At 43.4% G+C, this 14,278-nt stretch overlaps 1 protein-coding gene and 1 long non-coding RNA gene across 3 annotated transcripts in view; one reads left to right on the top strand and one right to left on the bottom strand.

Annotated features, from left to right (window-relative positions):
• The window catches only part of LOC141974311 (uncharacterized), a 31,459-nt gene extending 28,976 nt beyond the window's left edge, over positions 1–2,483 (top strand). The window contains exon 3 of the long non-coding RNA XR_012635726.1: positions 2,421–2,483. This is a non-coding gene — a long non-coding RNA (uncharacterized LOC141974311). The remainder of the gene's footprint in view (positions 1–2,420) is intronic.
• A 3,432-nt stretch (positions 2,484–5,915) lies between these two features.
• SKI (SKI proto-oncogene) overlaps positions 5,916–14,278 on the bottom strand; it is a 140,592-nt gene continuing 132,229 nt past the window's right edge. For both annotated transcript variants that reach the window (XM_074933919.1, XM_074933920.1), the window contains exons 5-7: positions 13,741–14,042; positions 10,798–11,028; positions 5,916–6,750 (exon numbers count right to left, since the gene is read on the bottom strand). In XM_074933919.1, coding sequence (XP_074790020.1) covers positions 6,562–6,750; positions 10,798–11,028; positions 13,741–14,042 — 722 coding nt within the window. In that variant the 3' untranslated portion in view covers positions 5,916–6,561. The remainder of the gene's footprint in view (positions 6,751–10,797; positions 11,029–13,740; positions 14,043–14,278) is intronic.

Below are 14,278 nucleotides of genomic sequence, written 5' to 3'. Positions count from 1 at the left end.
AAACGTCTTTCCTGTTTCTGGTGTTAAAGGTTTCCCTGGACTTTTGAAATACAGAACTAGAGTAACACGCACATACTAAACAGAGGAAAATGGGGGGCGGCGTGTGTGGGGAAAACACCACTGTGAGCCATTGGAGAAGAGTGCCCAGATTTGCGGAGTGGATGTGTATTGGGGGGGTCGCAATCTGCCTTCCCTTAGTGCTAAAGGGGAGGGCTATCCCACACCACAGTCGCAGTCTGGAAATAGAGGAGAACCAACTTTCATGCAAAAAGAAAAGGAGTACTTGTGGCACCTTAGAGACTAACCAATTTATTTGAGCATGAGCTTTCATGAGCTACAGCTCACTTCATCGGATGTATGCTCAAATAAATTGGTTAGTCTCTAAGGTGCCACAAGTCCTCCTTTTCTTTTTGCGAATACAGACTAACCCGGCTGTTACTCTGAAAACTTTCATGCAGAGGGACTCTCAACCTGGTTTAACAGTGATATATACACACAGGCGTTACTTCATCTAACATTGTGTGGAAGGCAATCAGCTGCCTCAGGGGCACAGGAAATGTCCTACTCGAGTATCTTCACTGACCATGCGGGACTAGCCAGGACCCTGGTTTTTAAATCCTTCTCTGAAAGATCCATACACGGTAGACAACCTGTATTGGAATGCCATTTACCTACCTCAGGAGAACAAGGCGGGGTGGGTGGGTAAATTGGCCCTATGGTTCTAGGAGTCTAGGTATATCAGGATGATGCGTAGTCTCTTAATTCACTCCCTCAATCATCTGTCAATAGCAGTCAGTCAAGCTCCTTACGAGGTGTTGGTGGGCATGTTTGGGTGGAGATTGTGAGGACAATGTTGACCAATGATTGTTCTAAGTGCAGCAAGGTTTTCATTGCATTTCTCCCATCACCTATTTTAAGCCCTTTGCTAATCAGTGATCTGTGCAAACTCCCGTTCCTTTATTCCCTCCTACCGCTTTTACTGAGAGCACATTAACACCCAGCCTTTTGTTATCGCCAAGAGTCATGCACTAGCCTCCTGCCCCACTCTCTCAGCCTTTCCCTCACTGCCTTCAAGATAGCCTTATCAACTGAGTTTTGGGCATGAGCCTGAGTCCCTTTAATATTAGAGGAGGGGAGTGGCTTTATGATAAGGGAAGGGTCTGCTCTTCAATGTGTATCTTGCTCCCTTTTAATTCAATGGGAATCTTTTGCTGAGCCCAAACCTTGCATCACTCACAGCTAACCGTGAAGAATGGTAATCTTAGTAAATGTTCACCAGGCTGGAGTGTGCCCTGTCCTGTGTTTCCACAGCACCTAGTGTAACTGGGACCTGACTGTCATTGGGACCTTTGGCACTACCATCATAGAAATTCACTCTACAGCACACGGCAGTATGCCGCATATGAAGGGAGGGGCTTTTGAGTGGTGAATAGGATCACATTTTTGAGCAGAGATGGGCTGGGGTGACTATTATCCTGACAGAAGCGAGAGGGAAATGCTACTGAACATTTCCTGATGTGCCGACGTGTGAGAGAGAGGGACAAACCCACAGGCCTGAATGATCAAGAATGACTCCTGGTTTTGGGTGCCCAAGTCACAACGTGTTAAAGGAGCCTGATTTTCGGTCACTTTCTGAAATTTAGGCCCCTTTAAGCTAACGAGCTAGGTTGCTCCAATGGGAGGTAGGTGCCTAAATACATTTGAGGAGCCGGGCCTAGCCACTCTTGAGAATTTAGGCCACCATGCCAGTACTGAGAGATTCAAAGAACGTAGCTTATCGATGCTTGTTTTCTGGACAAACAATTTTATTTTAGGTAATGCGTCTATACACTGTACATTCAGTCACTGTGGTATATAAGCATAGCTATTTTCATACATAATCTCATAAAGTCCTTTATTTTACAATATTATCTGTTTCAGAGGAGGGGATGTGGAAAAGGGGATGTAAAAGGACTATCAAGGTACACAGCGAAGTAGATAAATATGCCAAGCTTTTTTCTTCTTTTTTTTTTAAATCAGGCATTTATAAACAAGAAAGCATACATTAATTACATAAAAATAGTTCTAGAATAGTAGAGTAAGTCATAATATTGTCATTAGCAGCAGCATAGGAGAGACCAGGATAACAAAATGTGCTGAAATGCTATTGGCTATTATAAACGTATAGATTTTTTTTTCCCCCTCGATTGAAAGAAAAAAAAAAAAGTCATTTCTGTGAATTCGTTTGATTTTAAAAAACAAAAAAACACAACCTCCCTCTAAAAGACATGAGCTGATGGGGGAAGGGGGACGAATCAACTTTTATTTTTTTAATAATAAAATACTTTACAATGAAAATAAGGACAAATAAAATGCAAATGACGAAAAGTTAACCCACATTGAAAACTTGCAAAAGTTTTTTGTTTCGTTTTTCCTAACAGACAGCAAAAGTTCTTCTTAGTTAAAAACACAACTCATAAAACAAGACAACTACCAGGTAAGAAAGAGTTTTGAAAAAGTAAACACCATATACACTTATAATACAACAGTGTAAAATGAAAGAAAAAAAAAAGAAAAAAAAAGTATTTACACGTTGAATTTACTTCTTTATTTTTTTACATTGGCTAGTTCTGTTTGAAAAGCAGAGTATTAGGTATACTAGTTAGCTGCTCCATAGATATGAATGTTATTGCTGTTGGTTTTTTTTTTTTTCCCTTCGTTAAGTCTTCTTTCAGTATAGAAACAGTGAGTAATTAAACTGAATATACAATTATCTAAGTAATATATTTTTAAGTATCGGGAGAGTCAATAGCCTGTATAAAACACCTCTTCTCCCTTTTAACTTCTTAAAGGAAACTAAATGGCAAATACAAAGGGAGGAGATGCAATCTTACAATTCCGAGGCACCCTACTGACTTGGGTGCGCATGGAATGCAGCCGTGGTCAAAGTAAGAGCAATCCCATCTCTGAGGGATTTACTTCAGTGCAATGTTGCATACGCAGAAATTACACACAGAACTCCCTCACTGCGAACAACCATCATAAAAGTTTCTCTCACAAGTATTACCACCATTATCAACAGATGTTTTCTAGAATCAAGTGGCTGTGGGATCTTGAAAATGCCCCGATATCCCCTTTGCCCGATACATTGATTTATAATTCCTGCACAGAAGTTCTGAGTTAAAAAGAAAAAGACATGCTCTTCAGCAATGCCAAAATTCTACTATTTGCTCATTGCAAAATGTATTTTGGAAAGACAAAAAAATCAAACCCCACATTACAGAACTCTCCTATTAACGAGTTGCTGGTGTAGACAGTTTGTTCCCATAGTCTTCTTGCACTATTGGGGGTGGGGTTCTTAACTTTATTTCGCTGCATCGGTTTAAACCTTAATTTAGAGTGATTTTCTAATAGGTTGTTTCCTCCAATTTAAAATAATCCTACTTAGTGCTCGATGTTAATTTGAAACACAGTAAAGCTAGCAGTCAAGAGATTACACTCAACAGATTTATTGTAACATATCATGTGAAAAATCTAAACTTTTAAAACCTAATGGCATGCAGTTTGAATACGAAGAATTTTCTTCCTTGGTGTTTCTCGATAAAGCTATTTACGATCTTATTTTTCCTTCCCTGAAAAAAATGCAGAGTTCATTCATTTTTGAGGAAAAAGACTTCATATACACAGGAGAAGTTATGCCAGTGAATAAATATACATGCTGCATAAATACAAGGATGAAATATATGAGGTGCTGCAGGTAAGAAGGTTGTTTTTCCTGGATGAGACAGGTGGAGGCTTCAACACGCTGCAAATTTTTGTTAGGTCATAAGGAAAGAGACATTCAAAGGTTAGACGAAACAATAAAAACATTCTGCTTCAAAGAAGCCAGCATGGTGAAAAATAACAGGTTTGTTCTATGTGTAATTTCTTGACACGGCAATAGAGCACAGCATATGAGAGACCTTCTAAAAATCTGCAACACTCAGCTAAAGCTAAATTATTTAGTTTCCCTTGAAGAAATAACTGAAAAATACAGATGTGGAAATCATAAGGCTGAGAACAGTTTTATGCATATTGCATAACAAACCCTTTACATAAGACAGTAATAATGCCCATTAATGAATATACATATGGCAGAGATTTTAATTCCATGCATATGATTTTTTTTAATAACTGCAGAAAAAAATACAAAGAAGCAAAAAAACAAAAACAAAACAAAAACCAACCCACCCCCCCAAAAAACCCAGCCCCACATAAAAAAATACCCCTGCATAAACAATGTTCCTTTTGCATTGCACTTTAGAAGAGGAGATTTGCACCTTAATTCAATCTCCACCATCCCAAACACACAAGGGCAAAATCCCCTGTTTAAACAGACAATTTTAATTTCCATGTAATTTACTTGGTATAACAATTTGCTCCCCACAGTTCTGCATTGTCCCCATAAGTTGATTCCTTTCATATACCTTCTTTCTTTGTACCTAAAACATATATGAATTTTACTTCCCATTAATGCTCAGAGTTACAATGGTTATTATAATGGATTCAAGCAAACAGCTCTTGTTTAAAAAAAATTAAAAAAATCTTTTATTTCTCTCTAATGCACTGTAAGTAAATACTATAATTTTAGGATTGGCAGCCGCTTTTTGTCTACTGGGAAATAATTTTCAAGCTTACACAGTTTGCATAAATGTCCAAAAAGAAAATAAAGATTACTAGGAATGTGCTTCACTGAGAGAATAACTTCTGTTTATAACGATGCACAGGTTACCCCCCACCCCCCCTTTTTTTAAGTTGAAAAAAAAGTCAGCATTTCCTTTACGAGATGCTGAAAGTACATCAGAAGCCCCAGGTCCAATTTTCACCTTCTGCCTTTAAACTTGGATGCACTTTGAGATACGCGTGTGTGTTTTTTTATTAAACAATTTCCCTTGTTCAGTAAAGCACATGTGTATATATATGATAAATACATGGGGAGAGCCCAAATCTCCACATCCTTCCACTTTGTCAATGTGTACAACTACACAAAGCGAGTGTAAAATACTGCTACTAGCATACATACATGGAAAATCCTGACTTGGTAGCTCGGTCCCTGGTCTGCATTCACTTTGCCTGGGTGTGAATGATGACATGACGTGCCAGGCTGTGGAGAATTGGGTGGATGTTTTGAAGTCTTTAAAGCACGGTTCAACCTAGAATAATCAACCTGTAAACTTTACAACTATGGAATAAAATGCAGAGGAAGATTTTGACAAAGTGCAGTTCTTTAAAAAATAATAAAAATAATAATAAAAAAGACAAAGTGATGTAATGCTGCATTTTTATTCCAGGGCTGCGGCTTGGATCCCAAAATTAAAGTAATTTCTATTATTTAAAAAAAATAAAAGATGTAGCCTTATTCACAGCAGCAGAAGTGTCATTCTTAGTTTTCTGTAGTATCTGGTGTTGCACTGTCCTCGGGCACAGTAATCCTGACAGACGATGCTGAGTAGGTAAATCAATACTGAATTTATGACAAGATTGTGTAACAAAGATGAGTTCTCTGGAAAACTGAAGTAAAGATTTCAGAATGACTGTCTCTTTTTTTTTGCTTATCTTTCAACCAACGTAAGTTCATTCACTTTCTTTCTTCTTCCATTCTTTTCCTAAAACTGAAGTGCTCTTGGATGAAGTGAGTCTTTTGAACACATCAGTTAATGACAGATATCTTTAAAAATTATGGCGTGATTTACAAACACTGAAGTCAATAAGGCTGGATTTATCTCTCTCTAGCATACACTCTCCCCACACAGGCACTCCCCTCCATCCTCCTTTCTTCCTGGGTTTAGTAGAGGAAAATGAGGATCGTTCATCCTAAGAAAAAAAATCAACTTTGAAAAGCACTCTGAAATTCTCATAGAACCCCATGACAGTGTTAAAACTGTGATGGCTTCCTAAGGGGTAGAAAATTGCTGATGAAATGGCAACATCACCAGAGGGCTTCTACAATAAGAATCCCAAAGCCCGTAACAAGTCCTTTAAAAATTGTGCATCAAGGGTGGGTGGTTTTTTTTTTTTTTCAATTCTTTTGTTTTGCTTTTAAAGGTTCATTATAAAAAAATCTCGTTAATTGTTTTAATACCAAGTCTGTATAATGTCATCATTTTAAATAGCTTATAACAAAAAGTTGGGTGGGTTTTTTGTGTGTTGGTTTGACATTCCAAAGTCTTCCAGCAAGCACAAGAACAACGTCAAAGCACTGCCATGGCGGCTTGCCTTATACTCTGGTCTGAGCTGGACGATGCTGCTTGCTTGAAGTTTGCCAGTAGAAAATTTGCAGTGGACTCAAAAGTATTTAGTTTATAAACACTCTGTGTGGTATAGGCACAGTAAGACGTTGTGCTATATGGATTGAAAAAAAGAGGTGTAAGTCAGTGCTTCTGTTGTAAAGAGTAACATCTGCCTTCCAACCAATAATAAAGTCCATATTTATAGATGTGTGCAGAGCAACACACACCCACTCACACATGCACATACACCCCCCCCACACACATCCTCCTTTACTGTGCATATATGTTATTCTGTATATGGATTAGATGTTGTTTAGTTCTCAATGTCATTTGCTGTGTTCTCACTGCTGGGATGATTGCTTGATTTAGGCCACAGTTGTTCCTGAAGTTCCTTGACCACTTTTTCCAAGTGTTCCCGAGCCTCCCTCTCATGCAGCAAGTCAGCTCGGAGCTGTTCCCTGTCAGCCTCGGCATGCTGAAGCTTAACCTGTAGGTCTTCAATCTAGAGCAAAGGAAATGGGTGGGGGGAAAACACACCATTGTAGTTTGGGTCCATTGTGTCTTCAGACAAGGACTAGATCATTTCAGACCAATAACACGAGTAATTTATATAGGCTCTGAGAAGAGTGACGTAACCTCCTGCTGCAGGGGATAAGAGGATCAGGAAGGAATTTAGTCATTCCTTCCCCCTGCCCCTGTACAGTTCGCTATGTGCATTATGGGAATGGTTTGCCTTCTTGGAAGCACTTCACTATTACAAGACATGGTGGACCAATGGTATGGTATGAATCTCAGAAGTGTTAGAGATAGGAAAGACCAAGTAGGTCATTTACTGAAGCCCCACCCAGTGCAGTTCTTGTGCCCATGGACTTTTAAGGTAGCAACATGCAAGGGTGTAACTGCCTGCTAAATAGCTAATGTGACTAATTTCCATGCATTTTAGATGGGTTATTAGCATGATTCTCCAAAAATGCATTGTGATTGGCCAGCTAGTCACAGCCCCCCAAATCAGCCAACTGTGATCTCATCTTACACACAAGCAAGAATCCTTACACCTTTTATGTGAAATGGAAGGGACGTTGAGGACGGGAAGACGCTAGTAATGTAGAGGGGCAGCTGGGTTTGAGGTGTGGGGCTGAAGGAGGAAAGAAGTGACCATCTGAAATTTCCCCTGCCCCCCCAGCCACAGGCTGTAGCTCTTTGAGCTACTCTGACAAATTCAGACTGGAAATAAGGCCTACATTTTTAACGTGGAGGGTAAATTAACCATTGGAACAATTTATCCAGGGGTGTGGTGGATTCTGGGTAAATTTTAAATCACAACTGGATGTTTTTTCTAAGAGATGTGCTCTAGCTCAAACAGGAATTACTCTGGAGAAAGACCAAGGCCTGGACTACACCGGGGGTCTGACTAGAGGATCACAGCGGTCCCTTCTGGCCTTGGCGTGTTGAGGTAAAAGCTAAACTGGCAGCTGATCAAGCTCATTTTGTAAGTGGCTGCTGGGCCCTAACCTGATGGGCTTCCCACACAGAAACTGGGCCAAACAGCCCATGGATCCTTACACAAGAGAGGAAGGGTTAGCACCTTCCAGGCAGGGAGGGGGTTGTATGCCGAATCTGGGGCTTGCCAGTTATGCTGCAGTGGGAAGATGAACCAACACCCATCTAGCCATAGTCCAGCATCGGGCATCAGCCTGTGACCATCCTCAGCAACCCCAAACCCCCGGAAGAGCTCAGCTCCTCACCGACTCAGGCCCAATAGTCTGAGTGTCTGACTCCATAACTGGCAAGTGCAAACCCCAGCATGCAGCAGTGTAGATGGGGATGAGAACTGTGCTAACTTGTAAACTGTAACTTAGCTCAGCGGCAGAGGTAACAGAAAACATCTGCAGCCGCATGGCAGTTCATGCCTTGCCTTCCTGGGGCCGAAACCAGACCTGTAATCAGCAGGTGCAGGATCTTTACACCCACTCTGAATTTGGCTGTCTGGGCTAGGATAAGGGAGTTCAGAGCCCAACTTGCCCTGCCTTTCACTAGGAGATTGGCCTCTAACTCTTTTAAACTCCTGTCGACAAGCCCAGCCTTGGGTTTATTATGTCTTCTCATGCTTGTTTGATGCTATTTCTCAGACTAAAACCTGGCAAAAGAACTGTGGTTTCTTTGAAATCAGTAACAAATTATGAAAACACATGCACACGTACATGCTCTTGCTCTCTCTTCCTGTGCAAGTTTGGCAGCTACAAATTAAGGCGTAAGGACAGAGAGTGTAAAATTTTCTAAAGCACTTAGGTGTGTAAGTCCAACTGACTTGCTTCAAAATTTTTAGCCTCTTAAATGCCTAAGTCCCTTTTAGGCTCCTAAGTCATTTAGGTGCCTTTGCAAATGTTAGCCCTCATGCTAGATACATGTAGCTGAAAACCCCCCTACTGGGGGTATTATGGGAGATGGAAAAAAAAAATTTCATCCAGAGCAAAATGCAAGAGAGGACACACCTGCAGCTCAGCAAAGCTCTATCCAGAAATTAAAGAGTTTATTTTATCTGCACGACCTGTCGCCTTAGGTTTTGTTGGTTTTTTTGTTGCTAAAGTGGAAGTCAATTGCAGGTAACGCCCAGTGCAACAGAGCTCAGTCTGGGTATGTTTAGTCTGGACACCTCTTATCAGTGAGACATCCTGAGATGCTAGGGAGGAAGCCCACATCATTTCCTGCTTCTGGTCTACTGGTTAGGCATGTCTCCGAATGGTACAATTGGACCACTCCCCTTCCCGTTATTGAGAACCAGGGTTAGATAAATTTAGGTTGTTGCTTTTTCTTTTTTCCTTTTAAAGAGACTCTTGGAAAGGCTGCAGTTTTAAGTTTTGGTATTTGGGAAGAATGTGACCTGCAGTCCAGCCCCAAATGAGGGGATGTGTGTGTAATGACATGCTTCGTTAGGTATGAACTAATGTGAACACACCTATGTTGATCCATGACCCAATCCTCTAGTAGTTCAAATGCATGCTACTTATATGGTGTTTGCATCAATGTTACATGTATCTCTGCTCTGTGTAGGGCTACATCTATCAAAAATCATTATTAATCTCCCCCCCAACCGATGCTAAAACAACATAAAACTGGCCACTTTCTGGGAGTTTTGGGGGAAGGATGGGTGGGAGGGCGGGGGGAGATAGGAAGTTAGTGTGGAGAGAGGAACCGTGGCAGGAAGTCAGCTGCTTGGACTGAGAGCGAAACCTGCCCCATCTCCCTCCTGCCAGAAACTCCCTTTGCTCTAGGCTCTCTCTAACCCATCTCCCTTATTAACCATTTATCTGCCAGAAGCTTGGACTGGGAACCAGTGGGGGAGATGGTTTGGCAGAAGGTGGTCGAGGGACTGAATAAGGCTAGATGGCAGTACAGGGGAGGCCAGTGAGTGGACGGAATTGGGGAGAAGTGCTACTTGGGGTTTTTTGTAGAGGGTGAGGTTGCAAAAGGGTTAACGAGGGGTGTTCTTTCAATCAGGAGGGAATTAAGGACCAATCAGGTTGTTTCAGTGGGAGGGGAAAGGGGGGGCAGAGCACTGCAGCGGACTCCTCTTGACTGGTGTTTCTCACGGAAATCCAGGAGGCTGCCACTTGGCTCTCAGCTCAGCCTGTTATGCTGGGTCATTTCAGGGGGCTTGGAACAGTGGATGGCCTTGCATTCCACATGCCCTGCAAGACCAAGACACAACAAGATGACTTAAGGATGTACAGCCTCAGCTCTTGGGGCCTGTGGCTTTTGTTGGTGTGAATAAGATGTTGACTGTTTTGTTAGAAGGGAATCTGGCTAGGGGGAGGCGAGAGGGGGAGGGGTGCATGTTTTAATTTAAAAGCTCACAGCGATAAGCAAAACTTCCTTCCACTGGTACAGTCCGGCCATGCAGCCTGAGCTACACCTAGCCTTCTGAATCTGCAGGTGATCACTAGGGAAATCCTCTTAAAGAAAGTGACTGAAATCTATGGGACTTTGCCTAATACTCTCACTCGATGAAATCACCCCTGTGCAGAGGGACAGCACATGACCCATGGGGCTCAACTGGGACTGCAACGGTACTAAACCCAGTGCTGGCTCCCTGCACAGGATGAATTTCACCTGGCAGAAATATTCTTGGCACTGTCTCCAGTTAAAAGGCCTGAGCTACCAAGTTTGGTTGTGTGTGTGACCTTCCTCAGACCTGAAGAGCATTTGCAGAGGGCCCAACTCCTGAGAAGGAAAGATGGGCTTGTGCATAAGACGCTGGACTGGGCCTCAGGAGAGTTGGGTCCATCTTGCTCTGTCACAGGCTCCCTATGTGAGCAAGTCACCTCTTTGTGCCTCAGTTCCCCATCTGTAAAATGGGAGAAAATTCTTCCCTACGTCTCAGGATGGCCCAAATACTGCAGAGGAGCCATGTAGATACCTAGACGGGCAGAGAATCTCTCTACTGGAGTCAAGGGGCATACAGGCTGAAGAAGGATGGCGCTGACTAACCCTAGGAAGTGGAGAGCAGGGAAGCTTGCATGCCGATCAGCTCTCAAAGGCCTGGCCTTACCTGGGCAGAGTACTTGGCCCGCAGCCTGCCTGCTTCACATCCTTTGTCACACACTCGGATCTGCCTGGCTTGCTCAAGTTCCCGCTTTAGTCGTATCCGCGACTCATTAGCTTCTTTCATTTTCTTCTCGTTCTCAGCTCTAAGACGTTCGATCTCTTTCCTCAAGTTGCGCTTTGCCTCAGTTGCCTCTCTCAGTTTCTCCTTCTTAGCCACGCGCAGGAACTCCAGCTCCTGGAAGGCACAAACAGTTACGGAGTGCCACAGGAACCGGGGCAGCACACACAAGATTACAGCAAGGAACTGGGTTAAAAAAAGAATGAGAGAGGCTCATGGAGGTTAGGTCCATCAATGGCTATTAGCCAAGATGGTCAGGGACGCAACCCCATGCTCTGGTTTCCCTAAACCTCTGACTGCCTGAAGCTGGGACTGGATGACAGCGGATGGGTCACTCGCTATTTGCCCCGGTCTGTTCAGTGCCTGTGAAGCACCTGGCACGGGCCACTGTCAGAAGACAAGACACTGGGCTAGATGGACTACAGGTCTGCTCATATGTTCTTAAGTGACCCTGGAAAGGAGACATGGATCTAAACCAAACCCAGAGATTCAAACATGGCTGTGGTTGGGGGAGCAGGGGAAGGAAGGAGAGACGGAGGCTGAAATCTGAACCCGGTTCCAAATTTTGCAGATGACCCAATCCTTCTAATGGACAGAGCCAAAATCCTGGGCCCAAGGTACCCGAACTCCGGGCTTTTAAAAAGCCAGGCTTGATCCAAATTTCTCATCTTTACTGTCAAGCAAAATGTCTGTCACTGTCTAAGGTTGAATGAAGATGAATTGGAGTTAACTCTTTTGGTGCATCCACTGTTAGTGCTGAATGCTGCACTGGCTGAAAGCAACTTTCAGAGCAAAAGGATCAAATGAGATAACTCTAATGTCCGCCCTTTATCTGCAGACACGAAACTGAGTCTGCACAAAGTGAGGACAATGCAGCCCGTGAGTGCTGCTTGTGAAGGGCAAAGCTGGCCAAGAGGCTTTCTACAGCCACTGAAATCGAGCAATAAGCAACTCCATCACAGCTGGCCAGGAGGAAACGTGCGATGAGTGTAAAAATAAGTTACTTATTTTTAATTTCTAACATTAAGGAGCTCTGTTGCGTTAGCTATGTTTGCGTGCAGCCCTCGGGCTACTGCCAAGTCACCAAGGGAATAGATGCTCTGCTACGGTTAGGAAACCCCCGAAGTAACAGCAAAGGTAAATCCAACCTCCGTTTCACTCAGAAAACTTTTCCCTTCCTGCCATCTAAGTTCTTAGCATGAATGACTAGCATGAAAACTGTCACCCAAGTGAGAGCTGTGAAATCAAGTTAAACCAGAGGGAAATGAAAGGGAACGAACGGAGAGGAAAAGGCTAACTGGTAGTTAAAAATAATTGCGTGTGTGTGTGTACGGACACGTGGCCATGTTCACGTATCACACGCTTTTCAGATTACAAATATTGTAACCTTAATGCCATGACTCAATGCCATCACCAAGCACTTCTGTTTCTCTTTGCAAAAACTGGCTGTGATCTGCCTTTTTAAAGGGTTAAATTAAGTGAACTATGGCACATCACTCCCCCCACCCCCTCCCAGAAGCTGGACTTCCTGTCCGTCAGAGGCAAACCCTCACAGCGACATGTCTCTGGTAAGTAACACTCTGCAGTCGGGTCATGGGAAATTCACTCCTTTGACAATCTCACTTCCCAGCCAGGCCATTGTTAGCTCAACCCTGACATTGGGGGCGCGCATGCACGTACGCCCTAGCTCTGTGGAATCGGAAACCCAGAGCTGCCAAAATGGAAACCGAGGGCCAGACACCATCCTCTCTCCCAGTCTGACACACTCCTTTGCTTGATCAATCCTGTAAAGCTCAACTTGGGTTCAGCACCTGGTTTACGTAAATGGGGTTTGCTTTTTTATACTAAACATAGCTGGCTTCAATGAAACACAAGGAAATTGAGTGGCAACAGAGTGAGCGAGCAGCTCTGGCTGACTAAAAGCACTGGACCTCCCTTCCCCTGGGAGCTGACCTTGCAACCTGTGATACCGAAGACTTCCTTACAGGAGCAGTACATTGGTGTGAGAGAATGGGCTGTAAAACTGGGCCTAATGCAGGAGTCAATGCCAACAGGTTGGGCAGAATTTGGTTCAAATACAAATCAGGTTCATCCAGGCACCTTTCTCTTGCTACGGGGACTGTGACAGGGCACCTAGGTTCTAATATTGCTTTGTCTTGGTGCAAAGTCTTAGTGCAAACAAATCACATCTACATGAGAGTCACTGGCCCCCCAGACCTGGCCCTTGTTGGCTGATAGGAACATGTGTGCCTGCTTTTGGCCAATAGCAAGAGTGTCTCTGCTACCAGCCCTCTGCAAAAGATAACAAGGCACTCATTGTTACAGAAAATATTCCTGATCCATTGAACTGGGGGTACAATACCACCTAGTTACCAACTAGCTCTGCTTCAAATGCAGTATCCTAAGAGGAAGCTGGACCCTGGTTACTGGCACACAGTAGGCAATGGGTTAGGCAATGAGGAAATTTTACATGCTTCCCAAAAGACAAAAGCTCTGAATAGGCCCCTCTTTGGGAAGAGAAACGTGTGAACTTCATCGAAGTGAAAACAATTCTTACTTGGCTGGGCCCGATGAGCTTCTCAAAGGGAAATGGGGGAAGGGGTTTGGTTTTGGTTAAAAATTTGGGATTCTCTCTTAAGCAGGGGCAGGTGGCACGCGTGGAATATAGACAAAGCTCCCGTATGCCATGGATTGGCCTTTTCCAGTTTAGAACCAGAACTCCAGGGAATGCTGCTAACGTTCTGGGGAATTATTTTCAAGGCGAAACGAGCCAACTGGTTCCCCTTGGAGGTGGATATGCAGACAGTGACAACAAGTGTCCATCATTACCTGGTGCAGGCTTCGTTTAGCCTGCAAGGCAGCATTTAGCTTCTCCTCCTGCTTTACTCTCATTTTAACCACTTCATGAAGGAATTTCTCTTTGGCTTCTTTAGTATCCAGGCCGCTGTCCAGGGCCTGCCTTAGATGCTCCAGTTCAGCTTCCAACCCACTGCTGTGAGACTCAGCGTGGGTGGCAACCTCAAAGGAGTTGCTGACATTGGCTGTGGTTTGCATCCCAGGTGAGCTCATGTCCTTTGCAGAGCTGGACGAAGTAAAGGATGGGGAGGAGAGCGAGGACAGGGATGAGGTGACTGAAACAAACAAACAAACAAAATCCTGAAGTTAACAAACATTCACAGCAACATAAGTTGGAATGGGGATGAGACCCTTTAAAAAGGAGGAGCCATGCAATGGATAATCTTACAAATAGGAGAAAGGAAAGAAACGTTTTATGCCTTGATGTACGATGGAAATATATATCTAAGCAATGCACAGGGCTGCAAGGCTCCCATCAAACTCAGTGGGAGTTTTGTCTGAGCACAGATTT

This window comes from Natator depressus, chromosome 18 (assembly GCF_965152275.1).
Source record: "Natator depressus isolate rNatDep1 chromosome 18, rNatDep2.hap1, whole genome shotgun sequence".
NCBI lineage: Eukaryota > Metazoa > Chordata > Testudines > Cheloniidae > Natator > Natator depressus.
The sequence above is the reverse complement of the archived record's forward strand: the minus strand, read 5'-3'. Positions and strand labels throughout refer to the sequence as shown.